The 14,170-nt window shown below is 43.9% G+C and overlaps 1 protein-coding gene across 4 annotated transcripts in view; it reads left to right on the top strand.

Annotated features, from left to right (window-relative positions):
- The window catches only part of GFPT1 (glutamine--fructose-6-phosphate transaminase 1), a 42,836-nt gene that overhangs the window by 3,163 nt on the left and 25,503 nt on the right, over positions 1–14,170 (top strand). For all 4 annotated transcript variants that reach the window (XM_035118080.2, XM_035118084.2, XM_035118082.2 and 1 more), the window contains exons 2-5: positions 5,997–6,104; positions 6,717–6,824; positions 11,831–11,956; positions 13,319–13,377. In XM_035118080.2, coding sequence (XP_034973971.1) covers positions 5,997–6,104; positions 6,717–6,824; positions 11,831–11,956; positions 13,319–13,377 — 401 coding nt within the window. The remainder of the gene's footprint in view (positions 1–5,996; positions 6,105–6,716; positions 6,825–11,830; positions 11,957–13,318; positions 13,378–14,170) is intronic.

The following is a 14,170-nucleotide window of genomic DNA, read 5'->3' as shown; positions in this document are numbered from 1 at the left end:
ATTGCCCTTGCAGTTTTATGTTTACCCTGACATTTCTGTATCTCACTTGCTTATTCTTTGATGGAAAAAGTATAATTCATCTATTGTTAACGGCCCAGGTAGAATGTAGATGTCCAGACAAACCAGTGTAGCAAATATATCCCTTGTTCATAGTTGAATGTGAAACTCATAACCAGTTTAAACTTGCTGCAGAGGTAAGGATGGGAGCAAATCTTACAAGATCACTTTCTTTTAATAATTAAACTGGTGCAGCATCAAACTGGAATAATTTCAAAATTTGATAGTTATTCAGTGGGTTACATTGCCAGGGGCTGGAGAGGGGGGTTGACTACAGGACTAAGAGCAGATTCCAAGCATTGACTTATAGGTAAAGAAGGAATACCCGAACTGACAGAACAGTTTTTTTTCCTGTTCAGCAAAATAGAGTGAGATTGTTGGCTCTTCGTAAATGGGTAGTTTGTTCTGGTTTTCATTGTACAACTAAAATTTGGGACCTGACTTGCTGTGAAATTGTCCACCCTAGTAGAGCACACACTGTTCATTTCCGACCATTTGGTTTGACTAAGTGTAGTGGCGGGTGCTCTGTTTAACATCTGCAGTGAAATAAATATTTCTACTGTTGACATTAATTTGTTTAAGCAATTTTTATCCTGCCCTTCAGTGCAAGTGCTCTCATAGCAACTATCATATCCAAAGGATCTCTCTCCACCGTGCCTTTTAACCCCAGTATGAGCTATGGGGCCCACTTAAACATTTTTGTTGCATGTGGTCATTCTTTACCTTCTCTCTGTTCCTGTCTCCCCCCCAGCCCCCCCTTTAAATTTCCCCTGCATTCTATCATTCTGCTTTATTCTTTATTCTTTATTCTCTTCCAGAAACATTAACCAAGTACAAAAGGAAGTGTGGCACCTGAACCAATCTGGTTCAGGCTGGGTTGCAATGAGTTTCTGGTCTCACCAGCTGAACCCTCATGTTTCACTGCCAGGTGTTGCCACCAGGAGTGAAACAAGCACCTGCTCTTCCTTCTGCTAGGTAGCCCCCAATATCTTGCTGATATCAAGCTAAGGAGGCCTATAGAATTCTTTTGACTTCAAGGTTACAAAACCCCCCTATTTTTATCTGAATTCTGAAGTATTGACTTGTGAATTCTAACTGGGCTCTCTCAGAAGAGGGACAGCAGGAAATAAACTACAGTGGGACCTTGACTTACGAATTTAATCCATTCCGAATGCACACTCGTAGGTCAAAAACTTCGTAAGTCAAGTTTCCCATAGGAAAAGCGGTTTCCCATAGGAAAGCATTGGAAACGGAAAAATTCGTAAGTCGGGGAAACCACATCTAAAAACTCGTAAGTTGAGGAAACCGCATCTAGCTGCGAACGGGTTTTCCCGTTTTCGATGTCGGAAAAATCGTAAGCGCACGATCACTTTTTTCGCTCGTAAGTCGAAAACGTTGGATGTCGAGTACTTCGTAAGTCGAGGTCCCACTGTACTTTAAAAGGGCTAGAAAGATGGTAGCACCTGCTTTCTGTGCCAAAGGTCCCTGGTTTGATCCCCACCATTTCTCCAGGTAGGTTAGGGAAGACTCCTCACAGCAATGCTGCAGAGACCATGGCCAGTTAGTGTTGACGGGACTATGGTCTGAAGTTTAGCTATACAATTTTCTGTTTTATCTGTGGTGAATCACAGTTGCCCCCAGGCACGTTTTGGAGTTGCAAACTTCCCCTTAGGCAGCTCTGAGTGGGGTCATGTCTGGAGACCCCCAAGGGCAGTCTTGTGCTAGCCTTGCATTCCGCTGACTGCATGTTTCTATGCTTTCCTAGTGTTTGAAATTAGGGAGCAGCTGCACCACCAGTAGTAATTATTAGCGCAGATATTTAGCGTTACAGAAGTGACCTATTGGAGAACTTACAAAGGAAAACATATTTGAAATATAGGATGTGACAGCCATGTGAAATAGCTGCTAGGAGGTTGGGCACTGATCCTTGTAAATTTGGAATATATTACTGTGCTTTAGGTGACTAATTATATTTGTCAATAAGGTAGAGAGCTTTGACCTACCAAAAGTTGGTGATTCTTCTTCCCTTCTGCCCCTTTCAGGTGCCTCTCTAGATGAGCTAATAACCCTGTCATAACAGAATTTTCATATAGAACATTTCCTCCTATGGGCTATGATCTTCTTTATGAGCTGAATGAGTGAATTTATTTCACTGTAACGTTTTACTTCCTTTCTTCTTTTCAACTCATGCAAATGAGGAAGTTATCTTGGGAGTGTGCTGTGTAAAAATATGTGATTAGCAGCACACCTTAAAATCAGTGTAGTGCTTGTACACTTGGAAGGGAGCAAGGGCTAAGGTAGGGTTGCCAAACATTCAAAGTTTCACGGACATAACTGGGATTTGGCCATTGGAAACAGTGTCTTAGTACAAAGCGCTGAAATGTCAGGGAAACTCTGGATGTATGACAACCCATGTTGGAAGTGTAGATGTTGGCAAATTTTCTTTAAAATAGCTTATAAGCGTCTTTTTTTTTTTTGAGATTGGGCAAAATGAAAAAAAGCCATGCATCAGAATGATTTGCAATATCTGGCCAAAAATTATGAAACCTATAGCACGATAGGGGCTTAAAACCGGTTTTGAACAATATATCAAAATATCGCCTAGCCCCGAACAGTACATCTGTGGAATGTGCTTCTTTTCCCCTGGGGTCAGCTAGTGTTGACTTGCCTTAGAAACTAAGAAATCCCACAGCTTTTTGGGTGTCTCCAAGGTTTGTGGTATAAGGCTAGCATGGTGCGAATGTGGTGTGTGTGTCTCTCTCTCAGAGCCAAATATGTCCTTGCTGGTAGATCATAGGTCAACATTTGTCCCTAGATGAGGGACCATAAGCTGCTAGGAAGAGGAAAGGGATGAGGGTGTTGGGTGAACTGAAAGCACACCATGGTAACAGGCTGCTAATGCTATGTGGAGCAGAGCTTTGGCTACAGCTAAATGAGCAGCGTTTGCCAACATGGTCTTGCTGACCCACTGTAAGCTCCTTGTTCATATGCTTCTGACTTACGCAAGTAATATGAATACTGAAGCAGCCTTGAATGATGGCTGGACTGAGCCAGGGAGCCAGTGAAGTGTTAAGCAAGAAAGTGGGCCCTTTTCCTGAGGCGATATTGGCTCCTGGTAAAAGCAGACAGTCTTGTCCAGGGGTCAGCAAACTTTTTCAGCAGGGGGCCAGCCCACATTTCCTCAGACCTTGTGGGGGGAGGGCGGACTATTTTTTTTTAATGAACAAATTCCTATGCCCCACAAATAACCCAGAGATACATTTTAAATAAAATGACACATTTTACTCATGTAAAAACACGCTGATTCCCGGACGGCGATTGGGCCAGATCCGGCCACCAGGCCTTATTTTGCCTACCCATGATCTTGTCAGTGGTGGCCCCCTGTCTTTGCAATGCCTTCCCAAAAGAGATTTGCTCCCTTGGTCATTCTAGGAAGGTTTTTTTTGGCCAGCTATGCACCTTTCTGAGATGTAAGGGTTAGAATCGGAAAAAAATGTCAACGGTTGCTGCTGGGGGTGGTCACTGTAAGGATTAGCCTAGGCAAGAATGAGAATTTTGAGACTCAGTGTCTAGTTGTGAGGACAGCAGAGCTCTCTGTTTAAACCCAGATGTTCTCCAGTCCAGTTATGTAGAAAGAGGTGGGGGAGCAGCAGGGTCTCTCTCCATTGCTTACATCCTTCCAGTTCATGCATTTTTCTTGCCTCTGACTTTCAATATTGGAGCATGTCAAAGGAAAAGAGCACCTGGTGGGAAAGACAGACTTTCAGCAAGATCAACTGTGTCAATTGTGTGTTGTTGGGCGGGCGGGTCGTTGGAGAGAAGTGGGGTTAGCACTCCATTGTTCATGTGGTCCTTCCAAGAGTTGATCAGTCTCTTCTTTGTTTTTCCTTAGTTATATATATATATATATATATATATACTGTATATTGGGGGGTGAGTTTCCCAAAGCTCTTCTCTTGAGTTGGAATGCTTTACTGCAGTAAAGTTTTCATAATTACTAACATTGTTGGCTATAATGAAATAGAACACTTCCTTGTAGTCACTGGGAGCTGGCAACCTGTCTGAAATCTTGATAAACTGGAATATCATGGCTTAAACTCCCCACCCGGCTTTCCCCCGTGTTTCTTGTGCCTTGCCCACTTTATAAGAAGGTGTGAGTATGGCAATGCCCTTTCACACAGGGAGTTCATGCATGGAGATTTCCTTGTAATTATCAAACGCAGTACTGAGCATGCAGGTCATTATTGTGACAAGGCAACTCATTTGTTGTGCTTGAGAAGTACCGGTAGGAGCACATTATTGACTTTCCAGGTGCTATTTTCTGAGACTTCCCAGGAATTGTGGGATCCATGGATTTGTTATTGCTTGGGGTTGACCCATTGGGTTTACTCTGATTTGAACTAGCACTGAATATATCCCACAGTGTCTAAAAAGTAAAAGTCCCAGAATGTAGGGTGTATTTTTTCTCATGCAGATGGTAGCAGAGATGAGGCCTAAATCAGGTGATCTGGAGCTATTGAGATAATTCAAAAAATCCATAATAGTTTGCTAGATTTTCTAGGACCAAATCTAAGAAGGTTTTTTTTTTTTTTGGAACGAAGGTTGTAATGGAGGGTTCCATTCTGCAAACTCAAAATTCTTTACCCTACATCCTTGTACTCCATTCTAGAGCTTGCAGAGTGGAGCCACTTCATTGCACTCATCTACAATATGTTTTATACTTTTTAATGGTTTTTTATTTTATTTTTTATTTTATTTATATCCCATCCTTCCTTCAAAAAAGCCCATCATAATGGATCCTTCTCTCCTCCCTGCCATTGCTTTTACACTCTCTTTGTTTTACTTACGATTTTAATTGTGCATATGTACATAAAGGTAAAGGGTCACCTGACCATTAGGTCCAGTCGTGACCGACTCTGGGGTTGCGCGCTCATCTTGCATTATTGGCCAAGGGAGCCGGCGTATAGCTTCCAGGTCATGTGGCCAGCATGACAAAGCCGCTTCTGGCAAACCAGAGCAGCACATGGAAACGCCGTTTACCTTCCCGCTGTAGTGGTTCCTATTTATCTACTTGCATTTTGACGTGCTTTCGAACTGCTAGGTTGGCAGGAGCTGGGACCAAGCAACGGGAGCTCACCCTGTCATGGGGATTCGAACCGCCGACCTTCTGATCAGCAAGCCCTAGGCTCAGTGGTTTAACCACAGCGCCACCTGGGTCCCTGCATATGTACATAATATATATATATATATATATATATATATTGCTTGGGAGAAATGTAGCAAAAAAGTGTGGTGCTTTTTCTTCCTGTGGCTTGCAATCTATATACAGTATATAAAAATGTAAAAGGTGCATGTAGGTGACACAGCACCTTTCTCAGAAACCGCTTGACCGATTCTGCTCAAATTTGGACACAATGTTCCATTCCACTGTGCGGAGGTTCCTATAAACTTACATTACAGAAATATGATACCTATCACAGGTAAAAACGGCATTTTATGAAAAAATAGCACCCTCCAGTGGACGTCAAAAGAACAGATACCACCACACCTCTCTCCCCCTCCTCCCCTAAACCTTCGGTCGGGAGAGGGTGGGCCCAATCACAGGGTTGAACCGGGGGATAGGGGGGGAGGGACAGGGATAGGTAATGGTGGGGGGAGACACAGGGTGGGGGGAGACACAGGGATGTAAACACAACACACAGAAAAACGGGGACTCTGAAGGTGAGGGGAGTCTGAACTCCATTTAACAAACTGAGCCACCCTAACGCGTGGTAGGGCCAGCTAGTGTTTTATAAAAATGAGTTTATTTACAACACTTTGGGGGCTGTGCTAATGAAAATCCTACACAAGCGCTGTTTCAGTTCATAGTTGTGGTTACAAAGTGAAATGCACTATTGCATGTATATAGTCTTTGTTTTAATTTCTAATCAACCTTGCAGGCATCTTTGCTTACCTGAACTACCACGTTCCCCGGACAAGACGGGAGATCCTGGAGACCCTCATCAAAGGGCTTCAGCGACTGGAGTACAGAGGATATGACTCTGCTGGTAAGCCGCTCACCCTGTCCTTGGATTCCTTATCTTTCAAACTTATTTTCTGTGGATATGGTTTTAAAAGTATGTGGTTGCCAGTAAAGTCATGGTCTGCAGTGTGTAAGAAGCAAGGCTTGGTGTGACTTACTCCACCTTTCAGTTCACATGCAACAAGTTTACAGGTTTAGTTGTATATCTTGGACATAAACCGTTATGTGCACAGGTATTTGGATCAAGTTTAAATCTCACTAGGCTTTTTGAGATGTCTTTTCCCAATGAAAGAAATCTCCTTTTCCTCACAGAAGCTGTATTGTTTGACAAGAGTCTAACGGCGAACATAACTGACCCTGTGCAGTTGGAATGCTTGGATATTCTTCGATGTCCCAGCAATGTGGCCAGTGGCTAAAAGGGAAACCCTAGGCAATGTTATGTTTCTAAATCTTGCACTGGCTTTTTTGTAATTATGTACAGCCATAATGTTCTGTGTGTTCTGAAACCCTGCATTTTTATTCTAGCCTTTAGAAAAATGATTGTGAAAGTTAGGTTACTGATCTTGGAAAGCAGAACAAGTAATATTTCAAGCCAAATGAGGTGCGTGTGATTCACCTTAAGCTTTCTGTGTATTAGGAGTTGGAATTGATGGAGGCAATGATAAAGACTGGGAGGCCAATGCTGGCAAAATTGCACTGATCAAAAAGAAGGGGAAAGTGAAGGCTTTGGATGAAGAAGTGAACAGTAAGTCCAGTTCTACACAATCCATCTTTTCTCTTTGGTGTTCTTTGTTCCTGACCTCAATACCATTCAGCAACCGTCTTTCAATGTATTGTTAGGTACAAACTGAAAACACTTCCCAACACACGCTGTGCTCATTGGTATACTAAATGGTAAACTATATATTCATTTTTATAATGCAGTCCTCAGATAAATCGAATTTTCTAATCCTCCCTGTAAGTCTGCCTCACCTGTTGAGAGCAAATATAGAGATATAGCATGATTCCTTGTTGTTGGGTCATTCTTTGGCCAGTTAGACTTGACACCTCAGTCACCTTTGGATCACAGACCCTTTCTCTCTCTCTCTCTCTGGTTATAGTAGAGGCAGCATGAATAGGGAGAATGGTAGTGGAGAGTACGCATGAAGAAAAAGTGTTCACAAGATAGTGGAATTCAGATACTCTGCATTGTCTTGTCCACCTCCTTCCAGAGTGGACAGCTGAGACCTTTTGTCTTGTCTGTTACTGATAAACTAGTGTCCTATAAACTGATAACAGCAGATAGCCAGACCACCTTTGCCAAGTGAGAAACTACTGAAGTTCCCAACAGTGGATTTATTCACATGCATCGCCAAACCATGGTTTGATGCTGCTTGAGTGGCCTCATGCGTGTTCCCCTCCCTCCCTCACATTATGCCAGGCATAGGCAAACTCCGGCCCTCCAGATGTTTAGGACTACAATTTCCATCATCCCTGAGCATTGGGCCTGTTAGATAGGGATGATGGGAGTTGTAGTCACAAAATCTCGAGAGCCGGAGTTTGCCTATGCCTGCATTATGTGCTCCAATGCAAGTTACTTCCTCTTTAGCACAAACCAGAATTTGCTGTTAAACTAGCCAACTATGGTTTGGGCTTGCCCTCCAAACTGGGACCACAAACCAAACCATGGATGGAAGCTGGTTTGCAGTCCTGCCTTGGAGGGCATATGCAAATCATAGTTCAGCTGTTAGGGAATTTGCAGTAAAGGCAAAAGTAAAGAATTAAAATGGAATGTGTGAATAGAATGCTTGTTCATATTGTAGCCAACTATTTAATTTATACAGCAGTTATGTATTTCTGTAGCTGCTGCTCTTAGGAATTGTTTAAATCAAATGTTGATGCTCTAAGCAATGTAAATTGATACAACCACAAAATAAGGTGGTCTTTTCTTAACTTTCTATGTACTGGAAAAATGCAAGTATTAAATTGGTATGATCGCTGGGTGGGAAAACTCTAAACAATGGAGAAGCAAACATCTCATGTTTTGCGTTCCGTTCAATACCCTCTATTCAGGAAACAACAACGTGTGTTAATATTGTGGATAATACTTTGTTTTAAACTACAGTCATACCTCGGGTTAAGTATGCTTCAGTTTGAGTACTTTCAGTTTAAGTACTCCGCGGACCCGGAAGTGTTTACTTCCGGGTTCCGTCGTGCACACATGTGCAGAAGCGCTCTATCGGTGCTTTGCACATGCTATCGCTGCTCAAATTAAGTACTTTTCGGGGTGCGAATGACACACCGGAACCAATTAAGTACTTAACCTGAGGTACCACTGTACTGTAAATGTTATTTTTTTTCATTTAAAATACTGTCTTGTTTATTTTATAGTACAGTACGTTGATTATTGCCTTCATTTTATGGATCAATGGTCTCGTTAGACAGTAAAATTCATGTTAAATTGCTGTTTTAGGGGGTGGTTTTCATCGTCTGGAATGGATTAATCCACTTTCCATTACTTTCAATGGGAAAGTTCACTTCAGGTTAAGTACGCTTCAGGTTAAGTACGGACTTCCGGAACCAATTAAGTACTTAACCTGAAGTAGCACTGTATGGCTGTTTTCAGGGAGGCATGGTGGAGGACCTCTGTCTTGTGGACTTACTTTTATCTTAACTGTTGCTGACTGAGAAGGCTGGCTTTAGTCAGAACTTCGGTTGGGATGGTTGACTTTTTTGTCCCAAGGGCCACATTCCCTTCTGGACATCCTTCCAGGGGACCACATCTCAATGGTGGGCAGGGCCAGAAGAAAAAGTTGGTAGAGTAATGAATCTAAACATTGCCTTTGTTCATGAGGCTGGTTTCTACAAACACTCATGCCCCTCTCTATCTGCCATCCAGATCAGCAAGTGGCATGATTAGAGCTCAGATACACATTTCAGCCAGGCAAAAACACTCTAGCAGGGTGCAGGGTATGGCTGGTATGGGTGTGTGTGGCCTGGGGAGAGTCCTGAGGGCCAGATGGAGAGGTCTGAAGGGCCACATTTGACCTTTAGCCCAGAGTTTCCCAACCTATAATTTATGTGTTGGTGGAAGTGGACCACTTAACACATGCAAAAGACCTGTAAATAATAATAATAATAATAATAATAATAAATTTTTATTTATACCCCGCCCTCCCCAGTCAAAAACCGGGCTCAGGGCGGCTGACACCAACAGAACCACAATAAAACATAAAAACAATTAATTAAAATACAGATTAAAATACAGTATTAAAATTTAAAGTGCAGCCTCATTTCAAGTAGGCCATAAGTGGCTGACATCAACAGAACCACAATAAAACATAAAAACAATTAGTTAAAATACAGATTAAAATACAGTATTAAAATTTAAAGTGCAGCCTCATTTCAAGTAGGCCATAAATCCAAGCCATGAGGGAGAAAAACACAGGGGTCAGGCTGAGTCTAACCCAAAGGCCAGGCGGAACAGCTCTGTCTTGCAGGCCCTGCGGAAAGATGACAAATCCCGCAGGGCCCTGGTCTCCTGGGAAAGAGCGTTCCACCAGGTTGGGGCCAGTACTGAAAAGGCCCTGGCTCTAGTAGAGGCCAATCTAGCCATCTTATGACTCGGGATCTCCAGAATATTATTGTTTGTGGACCTTAAGGTCCTCCGCGGGGCATACCAGGAGAGGCGGTCCCGTAGGTACGAGGGTCCCAAGTCGCATAGGGCTTTAAAGGTCAAAACCAGCACCTTAAACCTGATCCTGTACTCCACCGGGAGCCAGTGCAGCTGGTAAAGCACTGGATGAATGTGATCCCGCGGCCGGGACCCTGTAAGGAGCCTCGCCGCGGCATTCTGCACCCGCTGGAGTTTCTGGGTCAGCTTTAAGGGCAACCCTGCGTAGAGCGAGTTACAATAGTCAAGCCTGGAGGTGATCGTCGCATGGATCACTGTGGCCAGATCGGGGCGAGAGAGGTAAGGGACCAACTGCTTGATGCGGCGGAGATGGAAAAATGCCACCTTTGCTGTGGATGCAACCTGCGCCTCCATGGAAAGGGAGGCGTCAAAGGTTACACCCAAACTCTTGACAGAAGGCGCTGGTACCAATTGAGCCCCTGCAAAAGATGGGAGTTGGCCCCCCAACCCCATGTCGCCCCGACCTAGCCAGAGGACCTCTGTCTTCGAAGGATTTAACTTCAGTCGGCTCCCACGTAGCCATCCAGCCACAGCTTCCAAGCACCTGGTGAGTGTGTCCGGGGCCGAGGCAGGGCAGCCGTCCATCAACAGATAGATCTGGGTGTCATCAGCATATTGATGACAACCCAGCCCAAAACTCCGGACAATCTGGGCAAGGGGGCGCATAAAGATATTAAAAAGCATTGGGGAAAGGATTGTGCCTTGCGGGACTCCACACACCAAGGGGTGCCGCGGCGACAACTCCCTCCCTAGCGCCACTCTCTGTCCCCGACCTGAGATGAAGGAACGCAGCCATTGTTGGACTGTGCCCTGAATCCCCACGTCGGCAAGGCGGTGGTCTAAAAGGTCATGATCGACCATATCGAAGGCTGCTGACAGGTCTAAAAGAATCAGCAGTCCCGACCCACCTCGATCCAGCTGTCTACGGAGATCATCTGTTAAGGCTACCAGAGCTGTCTCGGTACCATGACCAGGGCGAAAGCCGGACTGAAATGGATCTAGAGCCGATGTTTCATCCAGAAACCTACCAAGCTGTTCGGCAACCACTCTCTCAATTATCTTACCCAGGTACGGAAGATTCGAAACCGGGCGATAATTGGATAGATCTAAAGGATCTAGAGATGTTTTCTTTAAGAGTGGACGCACCACTGCCTCCTTCAACTCCTCTGGGAAAGTCCCTGTGCCCAGGGACAAGTTGATGATCTCACCCAGGGGGGCCCGTACCTCATCTGGACACGCTCTAATCAGCCAAGACGGGCACGGGTCCAGGGAGCAAGTGGTGGGCCTTCCAGCCCGGAGGAATCGGTCTACATCGGCAGGGAGTATCTGATCGAATTGGTCCAATACTGAACTCGAAGACAGTCGAGGGGCCTCCAGTTCCGTTATTGTATCCAAATTGGCAGGGAGGTCACGGCGGAGTGTCAAGACTTTCTCCGCAAAAAAGCTCGCAAATGCCTCACAGCTATGGGTCAAATTCGTATTTAAATTTGGCTGTTCCTCTAGGGTTGTTAAAGACCTGATTATTCTAAAAAGTTGTGCTGGGCGAGAGCTAGCGGATGCAATGGAAGCTGAGAAGTAGGACTTTTTTGCAGCTTTCACCGCCATCTCATAGGCTTTCATAAGTTTCCTGTAAGATGTTCTTGAGGCTCCGTCGTGAGCACGCCGCCATACTCGCTCTAGCCGTCTAAGGTCCCGCTTCATTTTCCGAAGCTCCTCGGTAAACCAAGGGGCCCGGTTTCGGCGGGGTCGCAGAGGGCGCTTAGGTGCGATCTCATCGATGGCCGCCAAGAGCCGGTTGTTCCAGTTCTCGACCAGCTCTTCTAATGAGCCGCCAGGGGGAGCAGGGTCCCGCAAGGCCTGACGGAATCCGTCAGGATCCATCAGCCTATGCGGGCGAGCCCAAATGTTAGAAAAGAGCTCACATTCATGAGTGAGTAAGTAGCCTGAAAGCCTTGGCCTACTTTAAAGCCTCACGCTGCATTTCTGAAGCCAGTGGGTGATGTCAGCTGAAACCTTTCCCTCCATTCAATAAGAGTAGGGGATCCTCTTAGGAATCAACTTTTCCCCACTTTACATAGAACAACAGGATATGGACCTGGACATTGAGTTTGATGTGCATCTTGGAATTGCCCATACCAGATGGGCCACCCACGGCGAGCCCAGTCCTGTCAACAGCCACCCACAGCGATCAGATAAAAACAATGGTAAGACATTGCCGTTACCTTTTGGTGGGTGTGAGGGATGAAGTGACGCTTTGACTAGGCTTCTGATGGCTGTTCAGAGTTGATAAGGTGTTGGGCAGGCAATCTTCTTGGATAGCTGTGTTCATCTTCTTGAACAAAGTACCAAGTAGCATGACATGTAAGAAGTAAATCTTAGTGGTCTTAGCCTTTATTTCCAGGTGGGAGGAGGCAGATAGACTGGAGAGCCCCAAGAAACCAAAAATCAGCTGCATTGAGAAACAGAATTTAGTTCTTTTATGGATTAAATAGTGTTTTAAGTTTAAAATAAACCTGGTCTCAACTCCTTTTAAATATGCAGAATGTTCACAGATGATAATGATTTTAAAATAGCTTTTTTGAAAAAGTGAGTTGTGGATTACGGAATAAATCATATATTACCTTATAGAGATTTTCAGAAAAGGTTAAATTTGAGTACTCACTGACTATATTGTTTCTAGATAAAAATCTGTGGTCTGAGGCACTGCTGTTAGTATTGCACTAAGGTTAAAATACTACCAAAGTTACAAGCATGGGTTATAATTCCCATTAATCTGTTGTAAGGGTTCGTTTTAATCTGTTAAATGTCTTAATTCTAAAGGCTCCCCGGGGCTGAAATTGAGCTGCCAGCTACCTTGTACTTTGTTGATACATCCTGTTTAGCATAGGCAATTATCGTTCCTGGTGTAGTTAGTACAGAAAACAGTTTTGAGTAATGGCCCACATGGAAGATGGCCTACGTTCTCTCTTACATTAGGAAATTGAACTGTAAATGGGTCTGGAATAAAGTAAAGTAGGTAATACTGCAGTTGGATGCAGCTGGTGGCATTAAATTACAGTGGTGCCTCGCTTAACGAATGCCCTGCTTAACGAAATTTCCGCTTAACGAAAGGATTTTTCGAGTGGAGGTTGCCTCGCTAGACGAATTCGTTTTATGAAAAATTTGTCTAGCGAATCGCGGTTTCCCATAGGAATGCATTGAAATTCAATTAATGCGTTCCTATGGGCAAAAAAAAAATTCAATGCATTCCTATGGGATTTGCTAGACGAATTTTTCGTTATAAGAAAAGACCTGTGGAACGAATTAAATTCGTCTAGCGAGGCACCACTGTACTCTAACTTAAGCCGCCAAGCAGGGATTGTACTTTCTTTATTAAATTCAATCATCCATCTATTATGTACTTGTGGTTGGCTTGGCTTTGGGAACCCTAGTTTCTGTTTCAGGCTTTTGCCTTTCAACAAGGTGCTTGGCACCTCTTTTTTCTTCTCCTCTTGTAATGCTTGCCTATTTTTGCGGGCTGTTTTATGCTCATAGCCACTAAAGTGTTTTCTCCCCCTTTGTTTCAGAATTTATTGTTATCCACAATGGCATTATTACAAACTACAAAGACCTGAAGAAATTTTTGGTAAGTGAAGCTCCTTGTGCTGTGCTGTGAGTTTAAATAAAGTCTGAATTTGCTTGTGTTCGTATCGTAGGAAAGAATCACTTGGGCCGAGTAGTTTTGTTCCCAAATTATGCCAGCATTCTTTGGATGCTGAGAAGGGAGACACTTTAGAAGCCTTTAAAGTATATTACATGAGATGGTGCTATAACTTTAAGGAGTGGTTAGATTATATGTTCCACTGGGCTGATAGGTATCTTCTGTGTCATTTTGTGAAGTGCCTTAGGGATGCAGGAAGGCACCTTATCTCAATTCAGGTTGTTGCTTCATCTCATGCTGTACTGTCTGCACCAGGCTTCCTCAAACTGATGCCCTCCAGGTGTTTTGGACTATAACCATAACTATCACTCTCAACAGCCCCAGCCAGCATTGGTAGCAGCTCTCCAGGTTCTTCCCTTTCCTGCACCTGGGGCCTTCTGCAGTCAAAGCATGCACTCTTGTCACTGAGTTTATGGGCTTTCTCCCTGGAACATTAGTGGCATAATATAATAATGAATATTACAATCTTACCACAGCTGGATAATTTTATCTTCTAATTTCTTTCAGGCTTAAGTGTGTAATGTGATCGTGTGGTCTATTAGGTTAATGGTACTGTATTGACTTCAAATGAAGTAGTAGAATTAAGAAATCTAAGGAGCAGATGGATATACTTTAATAAACTCCCAGGAATAGTCTTCAGGTGCCACAAGACTTTTTGTGGTGTTTGCAGCCGCAGACAACAGAGTGACCCCCTCTGGAATTTTTCTTTGCAAAAAGA

This window comes from Zootoca vivipara, chromosome 6 (assembly GCF_963506605.1).
Source record: "Zootoca vivipara chromosome 6, rZooViv1.1, whole genome shotgun sequence".
NCBI lineage: Eukaryota > Metazoa > Chordata > Lepidosauria > Squamata > Lacertidae > Zootoca > Zootoca vivipara.
The sequence above is the reverse complement of the archived record's forward strand: the minus strand, read 5'-3'. Positions and strand labels throughout refer to the sequence as shown.